General features: G+C 44.3%; 1 protein-coding gene across 1 annotated transcript in view; it reads right to left on the bottom strand.

Moving 5' to 3' along the window:
- MAP2K1 (mitogen-activated protein kinase kinase 1) overlaps window positions 1-25966 on the bottom strand; it is a 75692-nt gene that overhangs the window by 4222 nt on the left and 45504 nt on the right. The window contains exons 4-8 of the mRNA XM_036259405.1: window positions 22088-22165; window positions 21188-21239; window positions 7335-7459; window positions 4017-4218; window positions 2365-2429 (exon numbers count right to left, since the gene is read on the bottom strand). Of these exons, the coding sequence (XP_036115298.1) occupies window positions 2365-2429; window positions 4017-4218; window positions 7335-7459; window positions 21188-21239; window positions 22088-22165 (522 nt within the window). The remainder of the gene's footprint in view (window positions 1-2364; window positions 2430-4016; window positions 4219-7334; window positions 7460-21187; window positions 21240-22087; window positions 22166-25966) is intronic.

Genomic DNA, 25966 nt, shown 5'->3' with positions numbered 1-25966 from the left:
CTGAGGCCAGGAGTGCTGGCCTTATCTGAAATCCTGTCCTGAGCCCCAGCCCAGCTTCTCCAGCCCGGCTCTGAGCAACTGTGATGCTATTCCATAGCTTCCCATTCCCCCCAAACACACCCAAATTTGATGAATGCTTATCAGTCTTTTTCTTTCTTGACCCCTTTTGTAAAGCGTTTAAAAAAATTTAGCCAGGACAGTGTGGCTCAGTGGATTGAGTGTCAGTCCCAGGGACTGAGAGGTCCTGGTTCAGTTCCCGGTCAGGGCACAAGCCCAGGTTGCAGGCTCGATCCCCAGAGGAGGGCATGCAGGAGGCAGCCGATTGATATTTCTCTCTCACATCGATGTTTATCTCTCTCCTTTCCTCTCTCTCTCTCTCTGAAAAGACAATAAAAACAAATAAATAAATTTAAAAATAAAATTTGTTTATTTATTTATTTATTTTTTTTAATCCTCACCCGAGGACATTTTTCCATTTTTGTATAGACAGTGGGAGGGAGAGAGGGGAAGAGAGAGAGAGAGAAACATCGATGTGAAAGGGACACATCGAGTGGCTGCCACCCGCATGACCAACCAGGGCCGGGGACAAACTGCAACCAAGGTACATGCCCTTAGCGGGAACCGAACCCGGGTCTCTCCGGACCGCAGGCGGGCGCTCTAACCGCTGAGCCAAACCGGCCAGGGCAAATTTGTTTATTTTTAGAAGGAGAAAGAAACATCGACTTGTCCCACTTATTTATGCATTCATTGGTTGATTCTTGTGTATGCCCTGTCCAGGGATTGAACCCACAAACTGGGATATTGGGATGATGCTCTAACCAACTGAGCTACCTGGCCAGGGCTATCATTTTAAAAATTTAAACATACTGGTATACATATTTACAAATGAAATGTGTTCCTTGTATTAAAGTCATCTAACAGCAATAAGCAAAAAGAAACCTTTAATTACCTGTAATTCTATCTGTACTGTATTGAATTCCAGACTTTATATGCACATATATCTATACGTATTATTTTTTTAACTGATATTTAGAGAGAGAGGAAAGGAGAGAGAGTGATTATAATATACAAATATTTTCTAAGCTGTTTTGCATGCAACAATTTATAGTGAGTATTCTCCACATTTTGCCTGGCTGGTGTGGCTCAGTGGGTTCAGCATCATCCCACAGACTGACAGATCCTGGTTCAATTCCCGATCAGGGCACATGCCTGGTTTGCAGGCTCGATCCCCAAGTTGGGGGCATGCAGGAAACAGCTGATCGATGTTTCTTTCTCACATCAATGTATCTATCTCTCTCTCCCTTCCTCACTCTCTAAAAAATCAATACGAACATATTTTTTTAAATAAAAAAAAAAGTCTCATATTTCTACACTGTCTTTTTTTTCTTAATCCTCATTCGAGGATATTTTTGCATTCATCCTCAGATAAAGTGGGAGGGAGAGAGGGAGGAAGAAAGAGAGAGAAACATCGACATGAGAGAGACACAAGTGGTTGCCACCCACACAACCCCACCCAGGGCCAGTGACAAACTGCAACCGAGGTACATGCCCTTAGTTGGAACTGAACCCGGGATTCTCCAGTCTGCGGGCCGATGCTCTAACCACTGAACAAAACCGGCCAGGGCTACACTGTCATTTTTTTATGTTCATTGCTTTTTTATTTGATTTTATTTTACTGTTTTAGTCCTCACCCAAGGACATACTTAGAGGGAGGGAGGGAGAGGGATGGAAGGGAAAGAGAGAGAGAGAGGCATCAATGGGAGAGAGAAACACTGATCGGTTGCCTTCCATATGCTCCCTGACTGGGGATCAAACCCTCAACCCAGGTATGTGCCCTGACTGAGAATCAAAGCAGTAACCTTTCAGTGCACAGGACAACGCTCAACCAACTGAGCCACTCCGGCCACGCTGTTCAATGCTTTGTAATGGCACAAGACAAAACCTTATATTGCAATTATAAATGCATTTGCCTTGCTTCCCCTACACAATCTAACAGTCTTCAAGACTAGACTTTGGATTTTCCATCTTTGGAGCCTCACCACATTCCTGCCACCCTACAGTACTTAGCACAAAAGATGAAGAAATGAGAATGTAAGTGGGTAAGTTGGAGGCTCCTGAATCTGAGAAAAGAGGAGGGACTCAGACTTACCTGAAGATGTTCCCTGGGGAAGGGATTCCTGCAACCTCTAAACCAGCACCTTGATTCCAAAAGCATGATGCACAAAGCAGAACCCATGAATCCTGGGACCCAAGCAGCCCATACTGTGGGAACGACTCATGGGGTTTCCCAGTCAAATCAACTTTGAGTTTTTTCTTAAGATGAGCAAATAGATTCCATGGTCAAGGAAGCCATGTAGCACTTACCTCATTGACTATGTAATCCAACAACTCAAAAATTGCCATGGGAGGTCGGCTGTCCATTCCATAAGCTACAAATTGTATAAAAAGAAAGAAGAAAACACTTCTCAGAAACAGAAAGGAGGTTATTTGCCAATAAGAGGTTAGGTGTTGGGCATGGATCCCAGTGACCAGAATAGGGTAGTGGACAATAAAGAGACAGAACAGCCACAGATCAGGCCTGAAAACAGAGGGGACCAGCAAAGACCACAGAGTCAGCCAGTCATGGTAGGAATCTGGCTCTGCCACACCCAAGGTTTTTGACCTTGGGCAAATCAAACTGTCACTGAGCCTAGTTTTGAGTTTTATAAAGTAGAGAGAGGTAATAATTATGTCCATCCTTCCTTATATTAAGAGAGGTGCAAATGAGATAATACTAAACAACTAAAAAACTTAGTTTTAATTCTCCCTGAACGTGATTCCCTTTTACAGTCGGCCCTGGTTTATCTGGTTAATCAGTTCCAGACTCTCCTGCGATAAATTAATTTCCGCGAAGTTGGATTCTTTATATGCAGTTGTCCCTCGCCAACTCGTGCTTCGACGTTTGCGGCTTCACTCTTTCACTGTTTTTTCAAATACTATATACTACATAGGGTTGACTGTATAAATAAAGAATCCTACTCCGCAGAAATCCATTTATTGCAGTAGAGTCTGGAACTGATTAACCGTGATAAACCAAGGCTGACTGTATTTGAAAAAACCGCAATAGAGTGAAGCTGCAAAAGTCGAAGCACGAAGTGGCGAGGGACAACTGTATACTCCAATCATAGGCCAGCCTTGGGGACCACAACCACCAGCCTCTCCAATGCTTCTCCCTTCATACACGCCCTCTCCCATGTGGGCCTGATGAGGGTAAAGACCAGGTCTCCCTGGTCAGACAGGACTGTCCTGGCAAGACCTCTATTAGAAGATGGCTGAGGCAGGCTCTTCGGAGTACCAGCTTTACTGCACTATGTAAGTTCAGAGAGGCGGGCAGTGCTGCACAGTGCTCACCATCTCAGTCAGACTCGGCTACTCACAAGTATATGTGGCCTTGGCAAGCCAAGCGCTCTGTGCCTGAGTTTCCTCATCTTTAAAATGGAGATTATTGCTATTAAAGTTAGACAACAGTAGGCAAATCCATGGGATAGAAAGCAGATTGCTGGGGAGGGGTGGGAGGGCAGCTGGGAGTGCATGCTAATGGAGGAGATGAGGTTTCCTTCTGCAGTGAGGGAGCTGTTCTGGAATTACACAGTGGTGACAGCTGCACTACGTGGAGGACTATACTAAAAACCACTGCACTGAACACTAAAATGTGTGTTTTTATGTTCAATGAATTTTATCTCAGTAAAAAAATTCTACCTTGAAAGAAAAAAATGTCATGATTTTAAAAATTTAGATAATATATGTAAGTGCAAAGTACAGTGCTGAGAACATAGGCACTCAACAAATGCTGGTTATAACAGTAATTTCCTACACCTACCTGGAGACTTCTTCTCTGCTTTCCCAGGCCCTAGCCTGGCATCCTGAGACAGGGAATCAGTCTTGGGAGAGTGTAAAGAGAAGCAGCCCTCCAGAAATGCTCCACAGGTAAGGGCCCCCCTACCCCAGTACAAGCTGAGGTACACCAGGACACTCACAGCTAAGGGGCCTCCCAGGGGTCCTTGGCCTGGGTGGTGTCTCAGCCGTATCTCCCTCTACCTGGCACCCAAACATCATCTCCAGCTCCTTGGCATCTGGAGGAGGGATGGGATACCTCCCAACTGCCATCTCAACCAGAGAGAGCCCCATGCTCCAGATGTCCGACTGCACCGAGTAATGAGTCCCCTGAAGTCTTTCTGGCTGCAGGAGAGACAGAAACAGTTACAATCACAATCACCTGTGAGCTAACCTGGGCCCACACAGAAGAGGGATGGACAAGTCCCCATGGATGCTCAAAGGGACTCTCAGGACTTCCTGCCCCTTTGAGACTTGCTTGCACTGCAGGAGAGTGGGCTTCCCCACATGGTCTGGCCCTGGGTCTGCTGATACATTTCATTTTCTTTTACTTTCCTCTCCAGAGTTCACATCCCATTTTAATACCTCCACTAACCTCTTGAATTTGGCCTTCTGCCTGTCTCCAAATACTGTGCTTACCAAGTCCTAGCTGGCTTTCATGGCTCCGACCCCGCCTCAATTCTGTCTCTCCTGTAACTTTCCCTGAACAGCATCCAACCTGAACTCTGGCTGCTGCTTCAGCTGTGGTTCCAGCTTTGCCCAGCCTGGTCACTGTCTTGCACATGTGGGGCTGACTGTCCAGAGCCCAGCATGAGAAGCTCATCTTGTTACCAGAGTCTGAAACATAAAGCTTCTGGAACACGGGTCATGAATGAGATGGTGTAGTGGGTAGAAAGAAGTTCTAAGCCCAGCTCTACCACTGACTCACTATTCTTGGGTAATATGGAATGGCAGAAAAGGCAAAAGATCTGGGGTCAGAAGACCTGGGTTAAAATCCCAACTCTGGGATTTCTAAGCTACATGATCCTGAGCCTCCACTTCCTCATCTATAAAATGGGGCTGGTGATGATGGTAACAACAGTAACAACATAACAAAATACCTGCTCTACTTACTAGGATTATTTTGGAAGGTCAAACCAAATGAAAATACATGATATATGTTGCAAAATGCTGTACAAATACAAGTTGTTACTGGTGGGAAAAAGCAAAGAAAAAAAGGATGCAGTGCTATATAAAGGCATTATTTGAAATAGCACACGTATTTAAAAAACCCTATAAAAATCCTTATTCTGACCATCATACATTTATCTTTATTTTATTTATGTATTAAACTTCACCCGAGGATATTTTTCCATTCATTTTTTTAGATAGAATGGGGGGGGAGGGAGAGACACATAGATTGGTTGCCTCCCACACAACCCCGACCAGAACTGGGGATCAAACCCACAACCAAGGTACGTGCTCTTGACCGGGAATTGAACCCGTGACTCTCTTGTCCATGGGCTGATGCTCTAACTGCTGAGCCAAACTGGCCAGGGCTATTTTTATTTTTTAAGATTTTTAAATTGATTTTTACAGAGAGAGGAAGGGAGAGGGGGAGAGAGAAACATCAATTTGAGAGCAGAACATCGATCGGCTGCCTCCTGAATGCCCCCTGTTGGGAATCAAGCCCACAACCTGGGCATCTGCCCTGACAGGGAATTGAACTGGCAACCTTTCAGTGCACAGGATGGCACCCAAGCAACTGAGCCATACCGACCAGGGCCATCATACATTCATTTAGACAACAAATTAACTTCTTCCACAGGCTTTTCCCCTAACTCCAGTACTAGACTATTTTGGAACTGACAACATAACCACAAAAAGCCAAAAAACAAACCCCTGGATCAATAAGTCCCAGTGCTTATTAATTAATTTCAAATTTGAGAGTTGGCAGTTGAGTGGCCCCATTTTTAGACATGTAGGGGATAAGCAATGAGAGAAGAGCAGGGAAAGAGAGTAGAAGATAGTTCTGAAGGACCCATGGGTTCCATGTTTCTTAAGACTGTGGGTCATTAGAGTGAAGGGTAGAGATGTGGGTCAATGTTGGCTGGGTGATATCAGCAATGACTGGAGTTGTGGTGGGGTAGGGGGGAATGCAAGAAAGAATGAAGATGTGAACATGAACTTCCACACAGGAGGCCAGGAGCAGCTGACAAATCCTACCTAAGAAGCAAGTGAGGGCATGCTGTGCATAGGGAGAGCTTTCAGTCCTGGCTCTGTAAGATTAAGTGAGCAGATCCTTTAACCACCCTCAATCTAGATATACTCATCTCTAAAACAGGAACAACCACATAGATCAAGTGAGATCACTCAAGATGTGAAAATGCTTGAAAAGAGAACATATGAAACACTCTATGTACAAAAATGTCCTAAGCTTCTATGCCTGGCCCCCTCTGCTCCAGGCCTGCATTCATGTTCACCTCCAGAAGGACCTCCTGCTTACTCTAAGCTCCTCTACTCTGCCCGACTCCGCACTCATCCAGTAAGATTTCCCCTTTCTGAATCATCCTAAGGAGCGTGCTAGCCACTTCCCACCCATTCAGTCAACCAAACATTCACCCACTCACCAACCATTCCCTGAGCACCCACCATGTGCCAGGCCCTGAGCCAGACCCTAGGAACAACAGACACCTACAGTCCTATCCCTGCCCCAAAGAGCACGCTGTATGGAGGAGGGAAGAGAACGAGCTGGTGCTGCCATGGGCGTGGGCACAGCCTCATGCAGAGCTTTGGTGGCAATGGGAACCACTGGAGTTGGAAGCAGGAGAGGAGGCCTTCGTGATGAAGTGTCAGCTGAACTACAGCAGAGACTCAGCCAGGAGACCAGGCAGGTATGCTGTGCTGAGAGGCAGAGGCAGTTAACTGAGAGACATACAGTGAGGAGGGACAGAAGAGGCTGAACTGGGGAAACAATTCTGAATAGACTCAGGAGCTGGGGAGCTTGGGAAGGGTGGTTCAGTTCTCTACCTTGGGAAACCAAGGAAAGAGTAATGCCATTTACTGCTTATGGAAAAGAAAAGATGGGGACATCTGAGTAGGGTCATGACTGGGTATGTTGGGTTTGAAGATCTGAAGAAAATCAGAGAGAGGTGCCCAGAGGGGCTCTGGAGCTCACAATCTTTTCAGAATGGAAACCAAACCTGGGAAATATCAGTACTGGCGATAGATCAAGCTGTGATTAACAATCTCTTCTAGTGAGAAGAGGCCCAGTACCCCAATTAAGCCCCAAGGCTTATGAAAGGCTGAGACCATCTCTCCTATTGAACTGAGATCTCCGCAGGGAGGGACCCCAGTGCTTCACCGCTCATTTCTTTCCCCCGCCCCCATCACCAGGCTCTGGCTCCACAGGAAAAGGCACCCACTTAGCTCCTATTCCTGACCGGACCAGAAGCTTGAGAAATAAAACCCGCTGCTCCTACCGACATGTAGGACCTTGTGCCCACGAAGGAGTTGGCCATGGAGTCGATGAGCTGCCCGCTGACCCCAAAGTCACAGAGCTTGATCTCCCCACGGGAGTTCACTAGGATGTTGGAAGGCTTGACATCTGCAGGGAAAAGAAAACTGAGAAGTAGGAATTGCCTTGGCCAGTTCAATTCCTGGCCAGGGCACATGCCCAGGTTGCAGGTTCAGTTCCCTTTCAGGGTGCATGTGAGAGGCAACTGATCAGTGTTTTTCTATCACACAGATGTTTCTCTCTCTCTTCTTCTCCCTTCCCCTCTCTCTAAAATCAATAAAAACATTAAAAAAGAAAAAAGTAGGAAATTGACACAGCTAGGTTGGGGAGAAGAGTCAGTGTTCCACAGATAACCAGCCCTGACCGTGAGTCCCAGGACATACCCCACCCCCATCAGAGAGCCAACCCTCAGCTTGCAAACACTTTACACCAATACTCCCTATTCCCCCTTATTCAGGGTGTGAGGAATGACTATCAGGAGAGGAAATGACAAGCTGTTGTAGAAGCAGAACAGAAAGCCAGTAAATTTCAACTCTTTGAGAATCCAGAATTGGCCAGATGACCCATAGGAAGGAGTGAATAATAAAGACTTCGAAGTCTGTTGCTTCAACCGCCCCTACTGGCAAAACACAATATCTATGGTTGGATCATAAGGGTGAAAGAAAAACAAAAAAAATAAGACATGTACGCCTGCTGAAGCTATCGATCAAAGACTAAAGGGGAATGGAACAGGGGTGTTACTTCCTGTTCTTGACCTCACTTACAAGGACAGAGCATGTGGGTTTTATGAATATGTATAGTAGTGGTTAGGAGCTGACATGATTCACTAAAGTCATTTCCCTAACAGCCTGTGCAGCGGTGTTTATCTATTAGTCAAGGAGAACTGGAGAACTAGGAAGGCCTGAAAAACTGCTCCTCGCCCTGGCTGGTTTGGCTCAGCAGCACCCCCAGGACAAGCCCCATCTCCCTTTCCTGCACACAGACCTTCCACACTTCCCGCCCTGGCTGCCATCACCACTGCTGGTCCCCGGCCCTTCCCTTTGCAGAGAGAGGTAAATTTCCCAGTGTTTCCTTCCACCATCTCCTCTTATTCAAACAGCTGACTGGGAAAGTGGGCAGACCAGGGCTAAATATTATTCTCATTTACAGGCAGGAAAACTAGGCTGGGACTCAGTAGAAGTCCCCAGGCCAGAACTTTGTGGGCAGATATTAGCAAACATGAGACCAACTCAAGAGCAGGCGACACCCAGGGACAAAGTCACAGACCATGACAGGGAAGTTTTGACAGAAATAATACAGACACTATATGGAACATCTGAGAATCAGAGTAAAAACCAAATCCCCATAATTCCAACCTACCAGAACTGCTATTAACATTTTATTTTTCCTTTTAATATTCTCATGTGAATGTGTTTATTTTTAAATGGATTCTAACAGGTCTATTTAAGTATTTAACCAAGAGTAAATTGAAAAAAAAAAAAAAAATCACCCTTTCATATCCTGATGAGCCCTTCCCCTACCCCACCCCCACCTAGCCCCACATCAGCTCCAGCTCAGGTGGGGTCATAACCACAGCACCTAGCCAACTCTAGCCCCTCTTCACTACCATCAGCTCCAAGAGAGAAGAACATTGACTGTCTGCCTCACCACTGTAACCCCAGAGTCAGGACAAGACCTGGAGACCTGGCACACAGCAGGTGCTCCAAAACACTATGAATGATGGCTCTGAACTCAGTGTACCAATGCACATACTCCAAGCCATCCGTGTAGTGTTTCTAAGACCCAGCCCTCGTAATGTCACAGGACACGAGAACAAAGGATACAAGGCCTTTCCAAACCCCTCAGCAACCCTGTCTCCTACATAAAGACTTTCAGAATGTAGGTCTCAGAAGTGGCCTTAGAGAGCATCTGGTTCCTCCCCTTCATGGTGGCAATGAAATGTCTAAGGAGTCCAAAGGAGTCCAGGGACTTGTCCGAGGTCACACAGCAAAAACTGAGTAAATCTGGAATCAGAGCTCAGACGTGATGCCTAGACCTGTCTTCCCACCTACCCTGCCGTCACAACACTCAGCTGTTTCACGCAGCGCCTACTGCATGCCAGGCACCATGCGAGTACCAGGGAGACAACAGCAAGCAAACTGATCAAGTTTCCAGTGTAAAATGAAGCTTACATTTTAGTGTGAGGAGACAGACAAAAATAAACTGACACACCAGTGTGTAACGCCAGGTAGTCTCAAGTACCATGAAGAAAATAAAAATAACAAACCATGAAAGAGAACAGAGAGTGTGGTGAGGGTGCTGTTGTGACAGGGCGATGAGGGATGGCCTCCCTGTGGAGATGATCCTTCAGCAACAACCTGGAAGAAGGGAGGCAGTTGTGTGACCCCCTGGAGAATTACTTCAAGCACAAGGGGAGATTAAAAACTTTAGAAGGTCAGGGACTAACTTGTCTTTTGTCTCTTTCCCAAGCCTAACATTAGGACAAACCCAGACAAACACTTTCAATCAAGGAGGTCCTCATCTCCACAGTACCATGGCTCCTCTCAAACAGGACAGACGACTGACCCCTGGGAAGTCAGTGTTCAGTACGTGGACAGTGATGCTGAGGATCAGGACAGTATGCAGAGCTTGCTGGGGCCTGGCAGGGAGAGCACACAGGAGGCATGCCAACATACGCCTCTCCCACTCCCACCGAATGCCACAGCCCTTCCTCCCTGTGCCTGGACCACGAAGCCCTCGGCTCCCTCACCTTCCAAATGCTCCCAAGGCCTATTAGACCTTGTCTTAGAGCAAGAGAGTCGTAGTGGCTAAAGAACCAAGACACTTGTATTCAAATCCTGACCCTGGCCCTGGCCGGTTTGGCTCAGCAGTTAGAGCGTCGGCCTGTGGTCCAGAGAGACCCGGGTTTGGTTCCAGCTAAGGGCACGTACCTCGGCTGCAGTTTGTCCCCAGCCCTGGTTGGGTCGTGTGGATGGCAACCACTCGATGTGTCCTTTTCACATCGATGTTTCTCTCCCTCAATCTCTCCCTCCCCCTCCCCCCTCTCTCCCCCATTCTACCTGAAAAAAAAAAAAAAGGAAAAATGTCCTCGGGTGAGGATTAAAAAAAAAAAAAAAAGTCCTGACCCTGCCACCTGCTGTACATGTGGCCTTGAGCAAGTCACTTCACTTCTCGAGTCTGTGGTTTGCCTATTAGTAAAGTGCAATCATAGCTCTTGCCACCTCACCAGACAGAGACTAGGATCAATCTAATAAAGTATGGGCACTTACAATGCTACAGGAACACAAAGAATGATTCTTTCACAGGTTGCCCTCCAAAACAAGACAGTACCAGCCCCTCCTATCTCCAAGGGGCCAGGGACCCCTTCCTCTGCAGGCGCAGACACTTTTCTGCAGGCTGTAGCTGTCACTGTATCTGATTTCTCTATTCACGTGGCAAGCAAGCCTCCTTTTTTCAAACTTATGTAACACATTTTTCTCCATCCCAGGCTGTCAGCAACAGCTTTCTCTTCCCCCCACCTACCCAGGGAACAGTACTGCTGGGGAGGCTGCAAAGATCCATGATGGGGGTAGGGTCAGACAGAAGCACAGGGAAACCCTGAGGGGTGTTTCCCTGCTTGGACCACATCCGCCCTGGAAGCCAGATGCACTGCACATGGCCCCTCCTGATGGCCCCTCCTAGTGACCTGGGAAGCCCGACAAGAAGTTGCTTGGAGACCTGAGCACACTAAATCCCTCAACTCTAGAGCGTGTGGCTAGGGCAAGCTCCTTCCTGGCAGCCCCAGCCAAGTCAAGCTGTTCTCTGAGGGCACAAAAGAGGTGCATGTCAGATAAGACCAGAGAGAGCGTGCTCCAACTGTCAGCATCCACATTTGCTTTCTACAATCGCCACCCCTCCCTCCTCTGTTCCTGCTCTCAGTATCCTCCCCCTCCAGCGGCACAGCCCTTGCAGAGGACCTGCAGTGGCTCCTGCCTGCCTTAGAGTACAGTCCAAGCCCCTTGGCCTACCTTTCCAAGCCTTCCATTGCCCCTCCTTACCTCTCCAACATGTCTCCGTGTCCATCTCCTCTGGGCTCAGGCTTGCCTGCCTCTCTAACTGTGCTGGTCTTGGACTGGTTCCTGCATCTAAAGCACCCTCCTTTACCACACACCTTTCTCACCTCTACTTCTAGGTGCCTAGTTCTTCTGAGTCCCCTTCCCAGTGTGGAAGACTGCCCTGCTCCTGGAGCTCAGGGTTTATTCGGCTTCCTCCCATATCTTTCCTAGTAGCAAACTTTTTGGGGAGGATTTTTATTGATTTTTGAGAGAGAGAGGAAGGGAGAGATAGAAACATCAGTGTGAGAGAGAAACATCAATCGGCTGCCTCCTGCCCATCCCCCATTGGGGATCGAGCCTGTAACCCTGGCATGTGCCCTGACTGGGAATGGAACCAGGACCTCTCAGTCCATGGGATGACGCTTAATCCACTGAGCCGCACCAGCCGGGCCGAGCAGCAACCTTAAACATTGTTCAAATCATAGACCCAGTCTCTCCCTACTTCCTGAGGCCTTCTCCAGGCCTTGGGTTCTCTTTCTGACCCTCAACATCAAGAGGGTGAGGCTAGGAGGAGCCCCAGCAGCTGGTGGGCTAGGCTGCTTTCTGGAGGAAACATCCACTACCCTGCTAGGCTCCCAGGTTGACAGGCCTCCCTAGGAAACTCACAAGATGCTGGGGTTTGATACTCCTAGCCTGCTCAGCCTCTGCAAAGATGAGGATGGGTAAACACCTTTTCTCTAAAAACAAACAAGGAAGTTTTAGGAAAAACTAAGTGGAAGAAAATGTGTTATTCTCTGTTATTTTCTGCCTCAGAAATAACCAAAGCCCCTGTTTCCCCCGCCAAGAACACATGATTTTAATTTACTTTCTAACCATTTCCACCTTCCTACAACAAGAGGCTTGAATTAAATAAGTCAGCAAGTCATTTGTTTATTCTATAAACACTTATAAAATGCCTGTGCTGAGCTATAAGTAAAAATGACACAGTTCCTGTCCCTGTCTCAAGACTATTGCCACTAGGGACAAAAACAAATAACCAGAATGCACGCACATGTGTGTGACAGTAAGAACAAACAGAGAAATGCTCTGCTAGTCTAAATCCTTCAAGCAGCCGAATCGATCCAGCCTGACTAGGTGGCAAGGCCCCATCAGGCAGATGAAGCAGGTGAGTATCAGCCCCCATAGGGTACTACGTTTGAGTGACCTCGTTATGTTCGGTTTAGGTTAATATTACAAGAAGATGCATTACCTGTTAGAGGGTGGGGTGGGGAGAAAGGCAAGATGGAAGAAGGTAAAACACGGAGGAACAGAAGGGCAGAGGAGCAAGGGAGGCAGTGTGGAGAAGAGAAACATAAGAGAAGAGATGGAGGGAAGAAATGGGGGTCCCAGAGAGGCAAGCTGAGGACACATGTACACCGTACTCCGGCTCATCTGTGACAACCGCTGAATCCAAAAGTAAGATAATTTTGGTTAAGTGAGAGTTAAAGGTTAAAGAAAAAAAAGGCAAATGAGATTTTTAAATGGTGACTGTAGGCTTCAAATGACTTCTTCTTAGAAACCCTGGCAGACCCTTAATAACCCTTCTCTAAAGATGAAGAAACAGAAGGGAAAGGTAGCTGATCCTGATAAGTCAAATAACAGTCTCCACAGAGCCACCTCCAGTTATCTATGGCCTCAGGGAGCTAATTAAGCATCAAAGTTAATTAAAATTCAGAGAAAATCCCAAACCGTTCAATTAACCATGACCTATAACCTCTTTTTCCCACACAACCTTCCCCAAGAGCATTAAAAAGAAGTTCCAGCCTTCTCCCCTTGCTGCCTTCCCCTAGGCTAAGCAAACTGAATGCAGCTGAAAGACTGGGGTGGGAGGATGGGAGGTCCGCGAGCCCAGCAGACCTAGGAAGACACAATAGCTCTGGGTTATTGACCACCTACTATGCCAGGACTTTTGTTTTTTTTGGCCAGGCCTTTTGAATATATTGTCTTTATTTATTTATTTATTTATTTATTTATTCACTTATTTTTTTAGAGAGAGAGAGGAAGGGAGAGAGAGACTGAAACATCGGAGAGAGAGAGAACATCAATTAGCCACCTCCTGCATGCTCCCCACTGGAGATCAGGCCAACAACCTGGGCATGTGTCCTGACTGGGAATTGAACCAGTGACCTCTTGGTGCATGGGTCCATGCTCAACCACTGAGCCACACAGGCCGGACAATATATTGTCTTTAATTCTCACAACAAAGCTGTGAAATAAGCATTAAAAACCCTTTTGTGAAGATGAGAAACACTGAGGTCCAGAGTCCAGGAGTTACCTGTCAATTACACAGTGAACTAATAATGGCAGAGGCTAGAGTAGAACTCATAGATTCTTGACTGATTATCCAGCGCCTAAGTAACCTGGGTCTAGACAACAGATCAAATGGCAAACCATAGTCAGTTATACTCCAAAGTTTCAGAAAAGCCATTATTAAGTTGTGGGTAAAGGTGGTCAATGGTACAAACTTCTAGTTATAAGATAACTAAGTCCCAGGGATGTAACATACAATATAGTGACTATAGTTAACAAATACTGTATTGTATATCTGAAAGTTGCTAAGAGACTAGTTCTTAAAAATTCTCATCACAAGAAAAAACCTGTAACTATGTATGGTGATGGATGTTAACTTATTGTGTTAATCATTTCACAATACATACAAGTATCAAATCATTATGCTGTACACCCAAAACTAATACTATATGCTATATACCACATGCTAATACTATAAAACTAATGCTATATGTCAATTGTATTTCAATTTTTTAAAAGTTGTGGTTGGGGAAAAGGTCACTCACGTAACAAGCTTTATCTGGGAATAGGCTCTGACTTGGGGTAAGTTGAAATTCTTAAAATCTGGTTGTGTGAGAAAATAATTCTCTGCTCTGGTTTAGTGAGTACACATTTCCTTCTGAGCTCCAGCTCATTATCCTCTTTGACAAAACTAACTGCAAGAAACAGCAGGAACTAGAGGTTGTTTCTACCTCCTTCTGATTAACAAGTAAGTTCAACAGGGAGCCATCGAAGCACACATGCCAGGTCTTAACAAGCAGCTATTTTTATCGCTCTTCACTTTCAAGATTTTTGCAGCCAAGTCAAGTAACAGCATTAAAAATGTTTCTTCCCTCCCAAGATTCATTACTTCTGAAATGCTTTAATTCTCTACCTTTATCCACCCCTCTCTGCAAATTCACTACTCATTTCCGACCCAAAAGGCACACAAATGCTGACAATTAAACAAGAAAGGATACTGCAAGAGTCAGAATTTGGTTTTCATTAACATACACTGTTCTAAGAAATGGTTTAAATTTTAAAAATAGGATGTAATAAAAGCCAGAGCAAAATGCATAGGGGTTACACTAAGAGAGAGACAAGGTGAAAGAGGGGAAGGAAAAGAAAGGGCAGTAAAGAAAACTGCTTATGGGTCCTAGATTCCCTGCTCTCTCATTTCTAATAACCCATAATATGTGGCAGAGCAGCTCCATTGTACAGATATGGAAATAAGGCTCAAGTGAAGTTCCTGGCCAAAGATCATAAAATAGCCTTTCCATTAAAAGAACATGCCTTAAATTAGTGTATTTCCCCCTCCAGACTATCTAAGCTACTTGAGAAGACATACAGACATCTAATCTATCACAAATCGGCCCAAGTGGGCAGCAATACAATGTTGGGTAACTTGGATACTCATCAACTGCTATTCAAGGGAGGAAAATGAGCTAAAAACCTGTTTTGACCCACTGAAGGCTTACTTATTTTGCTCAGCAGGAGGAGAGGAAAAATAAAGACAATGGAAAAGAAAAGGTAGAGAGCCGGCTATTGTTGCTCAGTGGTTGTATGTTGACCCATGCACCAAGTGGTCAGCAGTTCGATTCCCAGTCAGGGCACATGCCTGGGTTGCAGGCTCGATATCTAGTGGGAGTTACACAGGAGGCAGCAATTTGATGTTTCTCATCGATGTTTCTCTCTCCCTCTCCCTTCTGCTCTCTTTAAAAATCAATAAAAACATATTTTGAAAAGAAAAATGGTAAAGACAGGCTAGAGATCTGTTAATTTTTTAAATATTTGGTTTTTTGTTTGTTTCTTTATCTTCACCCGAGGACATTTTTCCATATTTTGTTCAGATAGAGTGGAGGGGGGGGGGGTAGAGAGAGAGAAACATCGATGTGAAAGGGACACATCAAGTGGCTGCCACCCGCATGACCCAACCAGGGCCGGGGATAAACTGCAACTGAGGTACATGCCCTTAGCAGGAACCAAACCTAGGTCTCTCTGGCCCACAGGCCAACGCTCTAACTGCTGAGCCTAACTAGCCAGGGCTTTAAATGTTTTTATTAATTATTTTAGAGAGAGAGGAAGGGAGAGATAGATAAAAACATGGATGTGAGAAACATCGATTGGCTACCTCTTGCACGCCCTCCACTGTGGATCAAGCCTGCAATCTCGGCATATGCCCTGCCCGGGAATAGAACGAGGATCTCTCAGTCCACAGAGGACGCTCAATCCATTGAGCCACACCAGCCAGGTGATCTGTTCGTTTAAATGGAGTGGGAGAGCCCTGGTCTGTTCGCTCAGTGGTTAGAGCCCTTGCCCGTGGACCAGAAAGTCCAGGGTTCGGTTCCTGCTAAGGGCATATACCTTGGTTGCAGTTTGTCCCCAGCCCCGGTTGGGGTCATGTGGGTGGCAACCACTCGATGCATCTCTCTCACATCGATGTTTCTCTCTCTTCCCCCTTCTCTCCCTCCGGCTCTATCTGAACATAAATGCAAAAATGTCCTCGGGTGAGGATTAAAAAAAAAAATGGAGTGGGAGAAAATTCCTGGTAACATCATTGTAGTTACGGCAACACAAGCTCCACCAAAATAAGGCATTATTATTTGTGCCTGGGTCCCAGCTCAGCATGGTTCACCAAAGAAGTCTAGAAAGGAGATCAAGAGGCCACTCACCAGTCTTTCATAGCTCACCTTGGGACAAGCCCCTAAAGAAAAGCACTAGAAGAGTTTGTTCGCCAATTTAAGGACAAATGTAAGCCAAAAGTAACAAGCATTCCTTGTATAGTCTACTGAGAAAATCCTCTCTCCACTACACACACTTCTTCGGAAGAAGTGCTCCTTCCTTACTCCAGTCGATGCTTCAGGTGGAATCTGAACCTCTCCTCCACGATGCTCCCCTAAAAGGACCTGAGGAAGCACTCTCCCTCCTCCAACTTCCCATCTGCCTCGCTTGAGGAGCTAAAGACAAATTCATCTGAAGCTATAATCATCGCTGTGGGTCTAGCAGCTGAGATAATTCTAGAGAGAACGTGACTCTCATTTCTAACCAAGAGACTAGCATACTGAATTCCAGCTACTAATCAGCCACTGTTTCTCTGCATCTGTAAGATGGGGCAGTCTAGAAAGAGTCCAAAGGAATTGGTCTCCCAGTGAATCCTGCTGCCTGGAGGGTGTCACCACAGGGCTGGGGGATGAGACAGGTGGGGAAAGGAAGAAGAGGTGCAGCCAGGATTGCCTCCTTGCCACCAAGGACCAACTTATGTTGTTTTTTGTTTTTTTTTAATCCTCACCCGAGGATATTTTTCCATTTTTTGTACAGATTGAGTGGGAGGGAGAGAGAGGAACGGAGAGAGAGAGAGAGAGAAACATCGACGTGAAGGGACACATCGAGTGGCTGCCACCCGCACGACCATCCAGGGCCGGGGACAAACTGCAACCGAAGTACGTGCCCTTAGCGGGAACCGAACCCGGGTCTCTCCGGACCACAGGCCGACGCTCTAACCGCTGAGCCAAACTGGCCAGGGCAGGACCAACTTATGGATCAAGGTGCAGACAACATCTCTACACGCATGCACACACACACGCACGCGCACACACACGCACTCATGGACTGTACTCAGGACAGAATGTGTGTGCAGCCTCAGGAGCAACCCTGAGTTTCTGCTCAGGGAAGCCTGGCAACATGCTAGAAAAAGCCTGGCAGACAGGAAAGTGCCTTGCAAGGGTTGCAGAAGGTACTCAGAAACTCATTACACGTGAGTCTGATACCAACAGCATGCAAAACAATAAAACAAACAAACAAAATCTCAGGCCACTGCGGAGCTTTGCCGATCAGTGCTAACAGCAAGTCTGACTGAAGTGAGAGGAAGACTTCAGAGGTTGAAACCCTGGCTGTGGCTGAGGACCCAGTTCCTCTGGACACTGCTGTTGGGATAGCAGTGAGGTGCTTTGGAGATACCTGTCTGTCCCCAGGACTAGGATCCAAAAAACTCTTAGTCTCTGAAGAAACTAAATTTCCCTTTGACCTGAGAGATCCCTGTTTTTATAAAACTCTTTATCCTAAGCAATAAGGAACTCTTTTGGAGTGAAATCCAAGCAGGATGGCCCCAAGGTAAATACCATTCTAGTTCTGAAGAGCCATCCAGCTTGCTCCAATTACAGTCTGGCTCAAAAATCTAGGCTGTTTTTCTCAGTACACGGCAGGCTCGGGCCACTAATTCAGTACTGGGCGTTAAGAGCAGGCAGGTTACACACTGCTTCATCCAATAGAAAGGAAAGAAAAACAAGTTGAGGTATAATTTAACACTGTTCTTGGCCATTTATTGATCATCAGCCAGCAACTCTAAGGCAGGTATAATTTATGGGCTAAGCTGTATGAACTCCATATTGGTCTAAATCATGTAATGTTTCTTCAGGATCTTGAACAAAATAAAACCTTGGTAATTAGTGTGGACTAAGTAGAAGGACAAGCTAACAATGCAAATTATTGCTTTAAATGGCAGGAAACATAGTTGTATCCTAGCCACCCCCACCCCCACCACCACCCCCACCACCACCCCCACCACCACACACACACACACACACATACACACACACGCAGTTTAACTCAGAACCTAACCACCTGGGAGTCAGCTTTGGCTGAAGTGGACCTACGACTTCCTGCCATGGTAAGAGGAGAGACTATACAGAAACCTTTGTAGCTAATTCCTTTCAGAGCTCCAGGTCAGGGGGAAAAACCCTTCCTACCTATGCCATCCATCATGTTTTCATCAAAAACTTAAAGCTGATAAACTTAAAGCTGAGTTTTGTGATTAAATTCTAAAGTTTCCTTATTCAAGAGATTCTTCTTTCCCTCAACTAAGTGGTCAGGAAGCTTTTTCTGTAAATGACCAGAGAGCAAAATATTTTAGGCTTTGAGGGCTATCATGATCTCTTTCACAAAGTCCCTCATTAAAGCACACAAGCAGCCACAGACAACACTTACACAAATGAACATGCCTATGTTCCAATAACATTTGATTTACAAACACTGAAATGTGAATTTCACACAATTAACACATGTCACAAAATTCTGAAAAACTATTCCTAGCTTGCAGGCCAACACAAAAATAGGCAGTGGGGCACTGGCCGGTTTTGCTCAGTGGTTAGAACGTCAGCCCGCAGACCAAAGAGTCAAGGGTTCAATTCCAGTCAAGGTTACATACCTCGGTTGTGGTTCAGTACCTGGCTCTGTTCAGGGTCATGCGGGAGGCAAATAGTTGATGTGTTTCTCTCTCTCCTCCTACTCTCAAGATAACTGGAAAAATATCCTCAGATAAGGATTAAAAAAACAAAAGTAGGCAGTGGGCCACATTTAGCCCGCAGGCCACGAGTATGCCCACCTCTGCCTTAAAGGCTTAATTATTGGTTTGATTCGTATTAGCAGTTTTTTGTCTTTCTGACCCAATGCTTAATAGCATTTTTTTTTTAAAGAAATCTGCCACTTTGCTGACCACATTTTATTTTTTGCATTTATCTTCAGATAGAGCTGAAAGGAGAGAGGGAGGAAGAGAAAGAGAAATATCGATGTGAGAGAGACACATTGACTGGCTGCCACCCACACAACCCCATGGAGCCAGGGACAAACTGCAACCAAGGTACGTGCCCTTAGCGGGAACCGAACCCAGGACTCTCTGGTCCGCAGGCTGATGCTCTAACTGCTGAGCCAAACCAGCCAGGGCCCAATGCTTAATAGTATTTATAGTGGAAAACTTTTTCTAATTTGCTTGCTTTCAGCATCCATTCTTCCTCCCCATCTTCTAGTAATAGAAATCCTCTTTTTCACTTGGGATATACTTGTCCCCCAACAGCAAGTGTTTCTGTTAGGATGTGAGCTAGGCCCCATCTATCCAGCCACTGAGGTGGGTTTTTAACCTAGACAGCCAGCCAAACCACTCTAGTGCCCTGGACACGATGACTGGTCCATGAGTGGGCGAGCATTCCATTCAGAGCCAATCAGTGGTCAAGCACTGATCTGGATGCTGGGGAGAGCGTGGGAAGCTCTTTCTCCAAGTTCCTGTCCAGAAGAAAGACACCTGAAAGGTAGGAAACCTAGCATGTGCACACCCAAGGTGATATACCTCAGTAAGACCAAGGCACAATCACCTAGCTGAAAAAAGATAAAACACTACCTAAACAGTGCCCGAAAATAGTTGGTCTGCACTCAAACACCATCATTTACTTCCTCACACTTAACTGCCCCTGGAGCAACCTGTGTTATTTCTGTACATTAGTTTTACTTAGCACTAAGAAATCAACCTAATAATTTAACCTAATAATCAACCTAATAATTTAAAATCCTAAGTGTCACCTCTGCATGCTAGATTAGGTAATGGAGTGTCAACCTGCCTCCAACATTCAACAGGAGGGGATGGTGTCCCTTGATATCTGCATGATTGTTGTGGGAGTGTATGCTTCACAGGCACTGACCCCTACCCCTCTGGGAAGTGACTGAGCTCATAGCCCACCCACCACTGAGGTTTATTTTAGAAGGGTCAATTGGTCCAGCAGTAGCCCCCTGTGGTAGATGTAGACTTGGGGCAACTGTTATTCTGCTTGAGTGACCCACTTTTCCAACCAGAGTAGCCCTGGTCCTTGTACTACCAAAGTCCACGGTTCAGCTTTTCAAAGGATTCTCTGAGCTTTCCCAGGGTCCTCCTAATGGGTAAGTTTTGAGAAGCTTAAACCAAGTTAGGCTAGTTTCTGTTGCGGGTAATCATAAAAAGCTACGCCAATTCATCTGCTAAGCTGCAGCTAATGTTTATTAAGTATCTACTATGTTTCAAGCACTAAGTGCTTTGTAGGCATTACCTCAAATAATTTTCACAACTTTTAGGTAGGCACTATTTTCTCCAGTTTGGAAAAGTTAAATAATTTCCCCAAGGTTACCCAATGAGCAACACAGTCAGGATTCAAACCCTGAGCTTTTACCACTGTGACAGAGTGAAAAAAATTGGCCACAATATTTTGTAGCTCCTCCCACCAAGACACAGTCTATCCCACTACTATGAATCTTGGCTTGACCATGTGACTTGCTCCAGCCAACAAGCCAGTAATAAACCAGACGTAAGCAGAGGCTTACATGATGGCTGACTATTGGGTTTACCCTCTCTTGCTACTAAACCCCTAAGACCATCATGCACAATCTAGTCCAGCAGGCAGTCAGTAAGACTAGGGGCTGGGTAACAATTCTAGCAGAGCCTCTGGGATGAGCTTGCTTCCCTCTATGCCTGTTACAGCTCCAGATAACAGGTGTACCACAGACCAAGAAGAGGGTGGAACTTGCCATTCCAGCATCAAGCTAAATAGCCAAAGACTTGTAATAAAAACGAAAAATACTATTAAATGGTTTTTACACCAAAACACAAAAGAGGATGCAACAACTTTTAGACTTCAGATAAATTTTTTAAAAAAATAACAACAAGCAAGTAATTTCTTACCTCTATGCATAATCTTGTGCTTCTCCCTCAAATATGTCAGGCCTTTAATTACCTAGAGGAAAGAGAATATAAAAAGATAGAAAATGGAAACAGTGGTGTTTAGAAAAACTCAATGTCTCTATGTAGATGTAGAAAATATTTTATCTAACATCACAAATTTGCCTCCTTTTGTTATTTTTTATTCTTTCATTTTTTCAACCTGCCTTATCAAGAAACCATCTTTCTCCATGGCATACAGACTATTCCTTTTAAGTAAAATTGATTATTACAAGTTTAAACAACATTTAAAAACACTTTACTTGAATCCATTTCTTTCTAAATCTACAATCTAAAAAGAGGCTTTCTGATGCCACAAAAGGAAATTCTTCTTTTCAAGACACAGATTTTATTTTATTATTTTTTGTTGTTGTTGTTAATCCTTATCTAAGGATAGTTTTCCATTTATCTTCAGATACAGTAGGAGGGTGAGGGAGGGGGAAGGAAGGGAAGGAGGGAGAAAGAGAGAAATATTGATATGAGAGAGACACATCGACTGGTTGCTTCTCACACGACCCCGCCTAGGGCCGGGGACGAACCAAAACCGATGTATGTGCCCTTGACTGGAATTGAACTCACAACTCTTTGGTCCACAGGCCAACACTCAAACTGCTGAGCCAAACCAGCCAGGGCAAGACACAGTTTTTAATACAGAGAAAGTCACTTATCTAGTTTTAATAAGAGAGAGAGAGAATATTCTATAAGGAATATTCTAGTGCGTATACCCCATTTTCTTACAAACTTTCCCTTGTTAACTCCCTAGCTTCCTCCCTTGTCCATTTCCTACCAACTCATTAACTCACTAATTTATTATCTCATTAATTTATGAGGGCACTTAGAAGAAAAACTTCACAATATACTCACAGCAATGCTAACTTTTCCTAAAATTTGTTCAGGAATTCTTCCAGCTTTCTTCAGGACTTGATCCAAGGAACCCCCATCCTAAGAATAAGAATACCAACTTATTTAGTGACAATATTGCTAACTATTCTTTTAAGTATTAAACTTTATAAAGAAAGTGAATCTCACAAATGGCAAATCCTCCTAGAAGGTTTTGGGTTGTTCCAGATATCAAATATTATATGAATGCAAAACATTGTGGGGGGTTTCAAATAACTAGTAACTCAGATACTATGAATAATTATTTTAAAAATTACTAATTCGGTGATCAAAAAAAGGGCTTGATTTGCACTATACTGGCAGTATAGTGTAGTGATTAGGAGTGCAGGCTCTGGAGCCAAACTGTCGAAATTTGAATCCCAACTCTGCTGCATACTATTATCAAGGGGACTTTGACCAAGTTACCCAACTTATAAATTGGGGATGAAAATAACTATAAGGCTATTATAATAATCATAGGGCTATTATAAGTATTAAACAAGCTAATACATAGAAAGCATAAAGAACAATGTCTAGCACATAGTAAGTGCTTAATAAATGTTAGCCATTTTATCACCATCGTGTAAGTCACAACTTGCATTTGGTATTATCCTAACAAATCATAAATAATGAAAAATTTTTAAATGTCATAGAAAACAGTAATTTCATTCCAAAAATCCTACCAAGTGCCATGGACTATGTCATCAGGTTCTATGGCAGATAAAGATATGAAAATGACCTAGTTCCTGCTCTTAATAAACTTACAAACAGGGAAAACATACGGCTCTTAGTAAAATGCTAAAAAACAAAAACAAAATAAATGTATAGAAAAGTGTTATAGACATGCAGAAGAAGGGAAAAGTAATTCTGACTTTACTGAGAAGATTGGCATTTGAGCTGAAATCTTACTAAAGAATGAATATGATTTCCATGCCTGGAATAGGAGAGGAGCAAGGGGAGGAAAGAACAGGGCATTTCACAAAGATCAAAAGCACAGAAGCATTAAATTGCACAGTACCTCTGGAATGACATGTGGTTCATTTCACTGTGGGTGCATTAAGAAATGCTGTGATGGATCAGGCTAAAAATGGCCAGTTGTAGCCAGATTATAGAGCCCCACCAAGGAACCAAGACTTAATTTTATGGAAGCAGAAGAATAGGAATCCCACCAGGTTATTTTAAGATGGAAACAACTTCATCTGTGAGAAAGAAGCAGGGAAATCAGCAAGGAGCAGATCGTGAGAAGATGGCATGAACTGAACCCAGGACAAAGGTGACAGAAAGGGAGAGTGTAAGAGAGGATACAAGTATGGTGTGAAGCCAGCCTCTGCAAGGCTCAACACCAGACAGGGCATTTCTAATTATGGATTCTATATTTTAACCTGAAATCCTGGAGAAATGCTTCACTCAGGGATGTGTGAAGACAGAAATAGGTTTGTGCCCCTACAGCTTCAGGTGTAACCAATTATAAGACACGAATTAAAACTACCCTCAGTATTATGCTAAGCGAGATAAGCCAATCAGAGAAAGACATATCACATGATCTCACTTATTTGTGGAATATAATGAACAAAACAAGCTGAAGAACAAAACAGACCCAGAGATAGAGAAGTAGGGTACAGACCGACAAACCTAGAAGAGGGGGACTGTGGGGGGAGGGAAGAGATAAACCAAAGAAGTTATATGCATGTATGTGTAACCATTAGACATAGACAACAATGCTGGGGCGGGGGGATTGGGAAGAAGGTGTCAATGGAGAAAATAGGAGAAACATCTGTAACAAAATTAAATTAATAAAAATAAATAAATAAAAATAAAAACCACTTTAAAATTTAAAAAAATAAAATTGCCCTCAGAAATTGAGGTAATTCCTGCAAATTCAGACTGATTTTCTAAAACATCCTGTCTACACTGAGCAATTACCATTACCACCTATCACTTATTTATTTATTTATTTTAATATTTTTTCTTTATTGATTTTACAGAGAGGAAGGAAGAGGGAGAGACAGAAACATCGATGAGAGAGAATATCAACTGGCCGCCTCTTGCATGCCCCCACTGGGGACTGGGCCCCAACCTGGGCACGTGCCCGGACCAGGAATCGGAATCATACCGGCAACCTCCTGGTGCATGGGTCGATGCTCAACCACTGAGCCACACCAGCCGGGTACCACCTATCATTTATTATCACCTCTGTGTAAGGCACAAGGATATGTAAGGAACTAGGGATGGAAAAAAAGTACAAACACAGAAAAAAATATATCCTCTGCTTAGAGAAATAAGACATATTCATAAAGAGGCAAAGCACCTTAAATCCTCCTCTGAAACAAGGCAGGAAACAGTTGAATGAAAAGAACAGTGTTATAGGTGTTCAGAGGAGGAAGTGATTCCTACACCAAGAGGCTAAGGGAAGGACTCACAACAGGAGTGACACGAAAGCTGAGCCTGGAGGTGGGCAAGACCAAAGAGATACTCCCTCCAAAATCGCCAACCCTCTACGATGCAGCCCTGGAATGTGAGGTCACAGAACAATGCATAAGATGATAAACTAAAGAAGTAAAAAAGTGTGTGTGTATACTTACACAAAACTAGAACATTAAAAACGTTGTAAGTGGTTACTTCCAATGAAGGTAGTAAGATTATCGGGGATCTGTGTTGCATGACAGTGTCTTCTTTTATGCTTTTCTAGTGTTTATAAATTTTCTACACTGACTAAATGTTTTAACTTTTTAGTTTATCTTTATTATTGTTATTATTTTTTTAATCCTCCCCTGAGGATATTTTTCTATTGCTTTTCAGATAGAGTAGGAGTGAGGGAGGGAGAGAGAGAGAAAAACATTGATGTGAGAGACACATTGATTGGTTGCCTCTTGCACAGTTCTGACCAGGGCCAGGGATTGAACCGCAACTGAGGTAGGTGCCCTTGAGTGGAATCAAACCCATGACTCTCTGGTCCACAGGCTGATGCTCTAACCACTAAGCCAAACTGGCCAGGGCTGTTTTACCATTTTATTATTTTTTTAAACGTTTTTATTGAATTTTTGAGAGAGAGTAAGACAGAGAGACAGAAACATCAATGTGAGAGAGAAACATTGATTGGCTGAGTCCTGCATCCCCCCTACTGGGGATTGAACCTGCAACCTAGGCATGTGCCCTGACCGGGCATCTAACCAGGACCTCAGAGTCCATGGGATGACACTCAATCCACTGAGCCACACCGGCTGGAATATTTTATCTTTTTAAAGTACTGAACTCATTTATGAAAGTGAAAAATTAAATCTATAAATCATTAACTGAGCATCTATTTTATGCAAAGGTACTCTTCGGTAGATACAACACTCCTTTCTTTCTAAAGGAGGTAAGAAAATAGGTAAGACTCATTCAGGGTACAGACCTCTTAGAAAAATGTTACTTAATACTGAAAATAGATTATCAACTTAAAAATTCTATGCTTATAAAAAGAATAGTTTGGACAAATCACTTTCTGTCAACTCTGAATCACAGATGCTGATGAAAAAAGAAAGTAGTAAAGGTGTGAATTCTTAAAAGTACACTAACGCACCCCTGAGTATGTTTGATTTCTAATCATAATAAACTCCCTAGCACACCTACCTAATGGTGGGTTGGGTCAGTTTACCAAAGAGCGTGGTAGAAAACTATGAAATTCAACATAAATATCAAACGTGCCATATCTCCACACAGCTATAAGAGTGGAATTATGAATCTAGAACCAAACAAAACTCTCCTGTAAACACACTTATTTTCCAAGAGCCCTTGGAAGAGCCCTACTCAGGCTGAGGTTTGGGATCATCCTGTGAGCCTGGCTGCCTTCACAATGCCACAGGCTCCTGGCGGCCAAATTAG

The sequence above is a fragment of the Molossus molossus genome, unplaced genomic scaffold (genome assembly GCF_014108415.1).
Source record: "Molossus molossus isolate mMolMol1 unplaced genomic scaffold, mMolMol1.p scaffold_m16_p_1, whole genome shotgun sequence".
NCBI classification, from domain to species: Eukaryota; Metazoa; Chordata; class Mammalia; order Chiroptera; family Molossidae; genus Molossus; species Molossus molossus.
The sequence above is the reverse complement of the archived record's forward strand: the minus strand, read 5'-3'. Positions and strand labels throughout refer to the sequence as shown.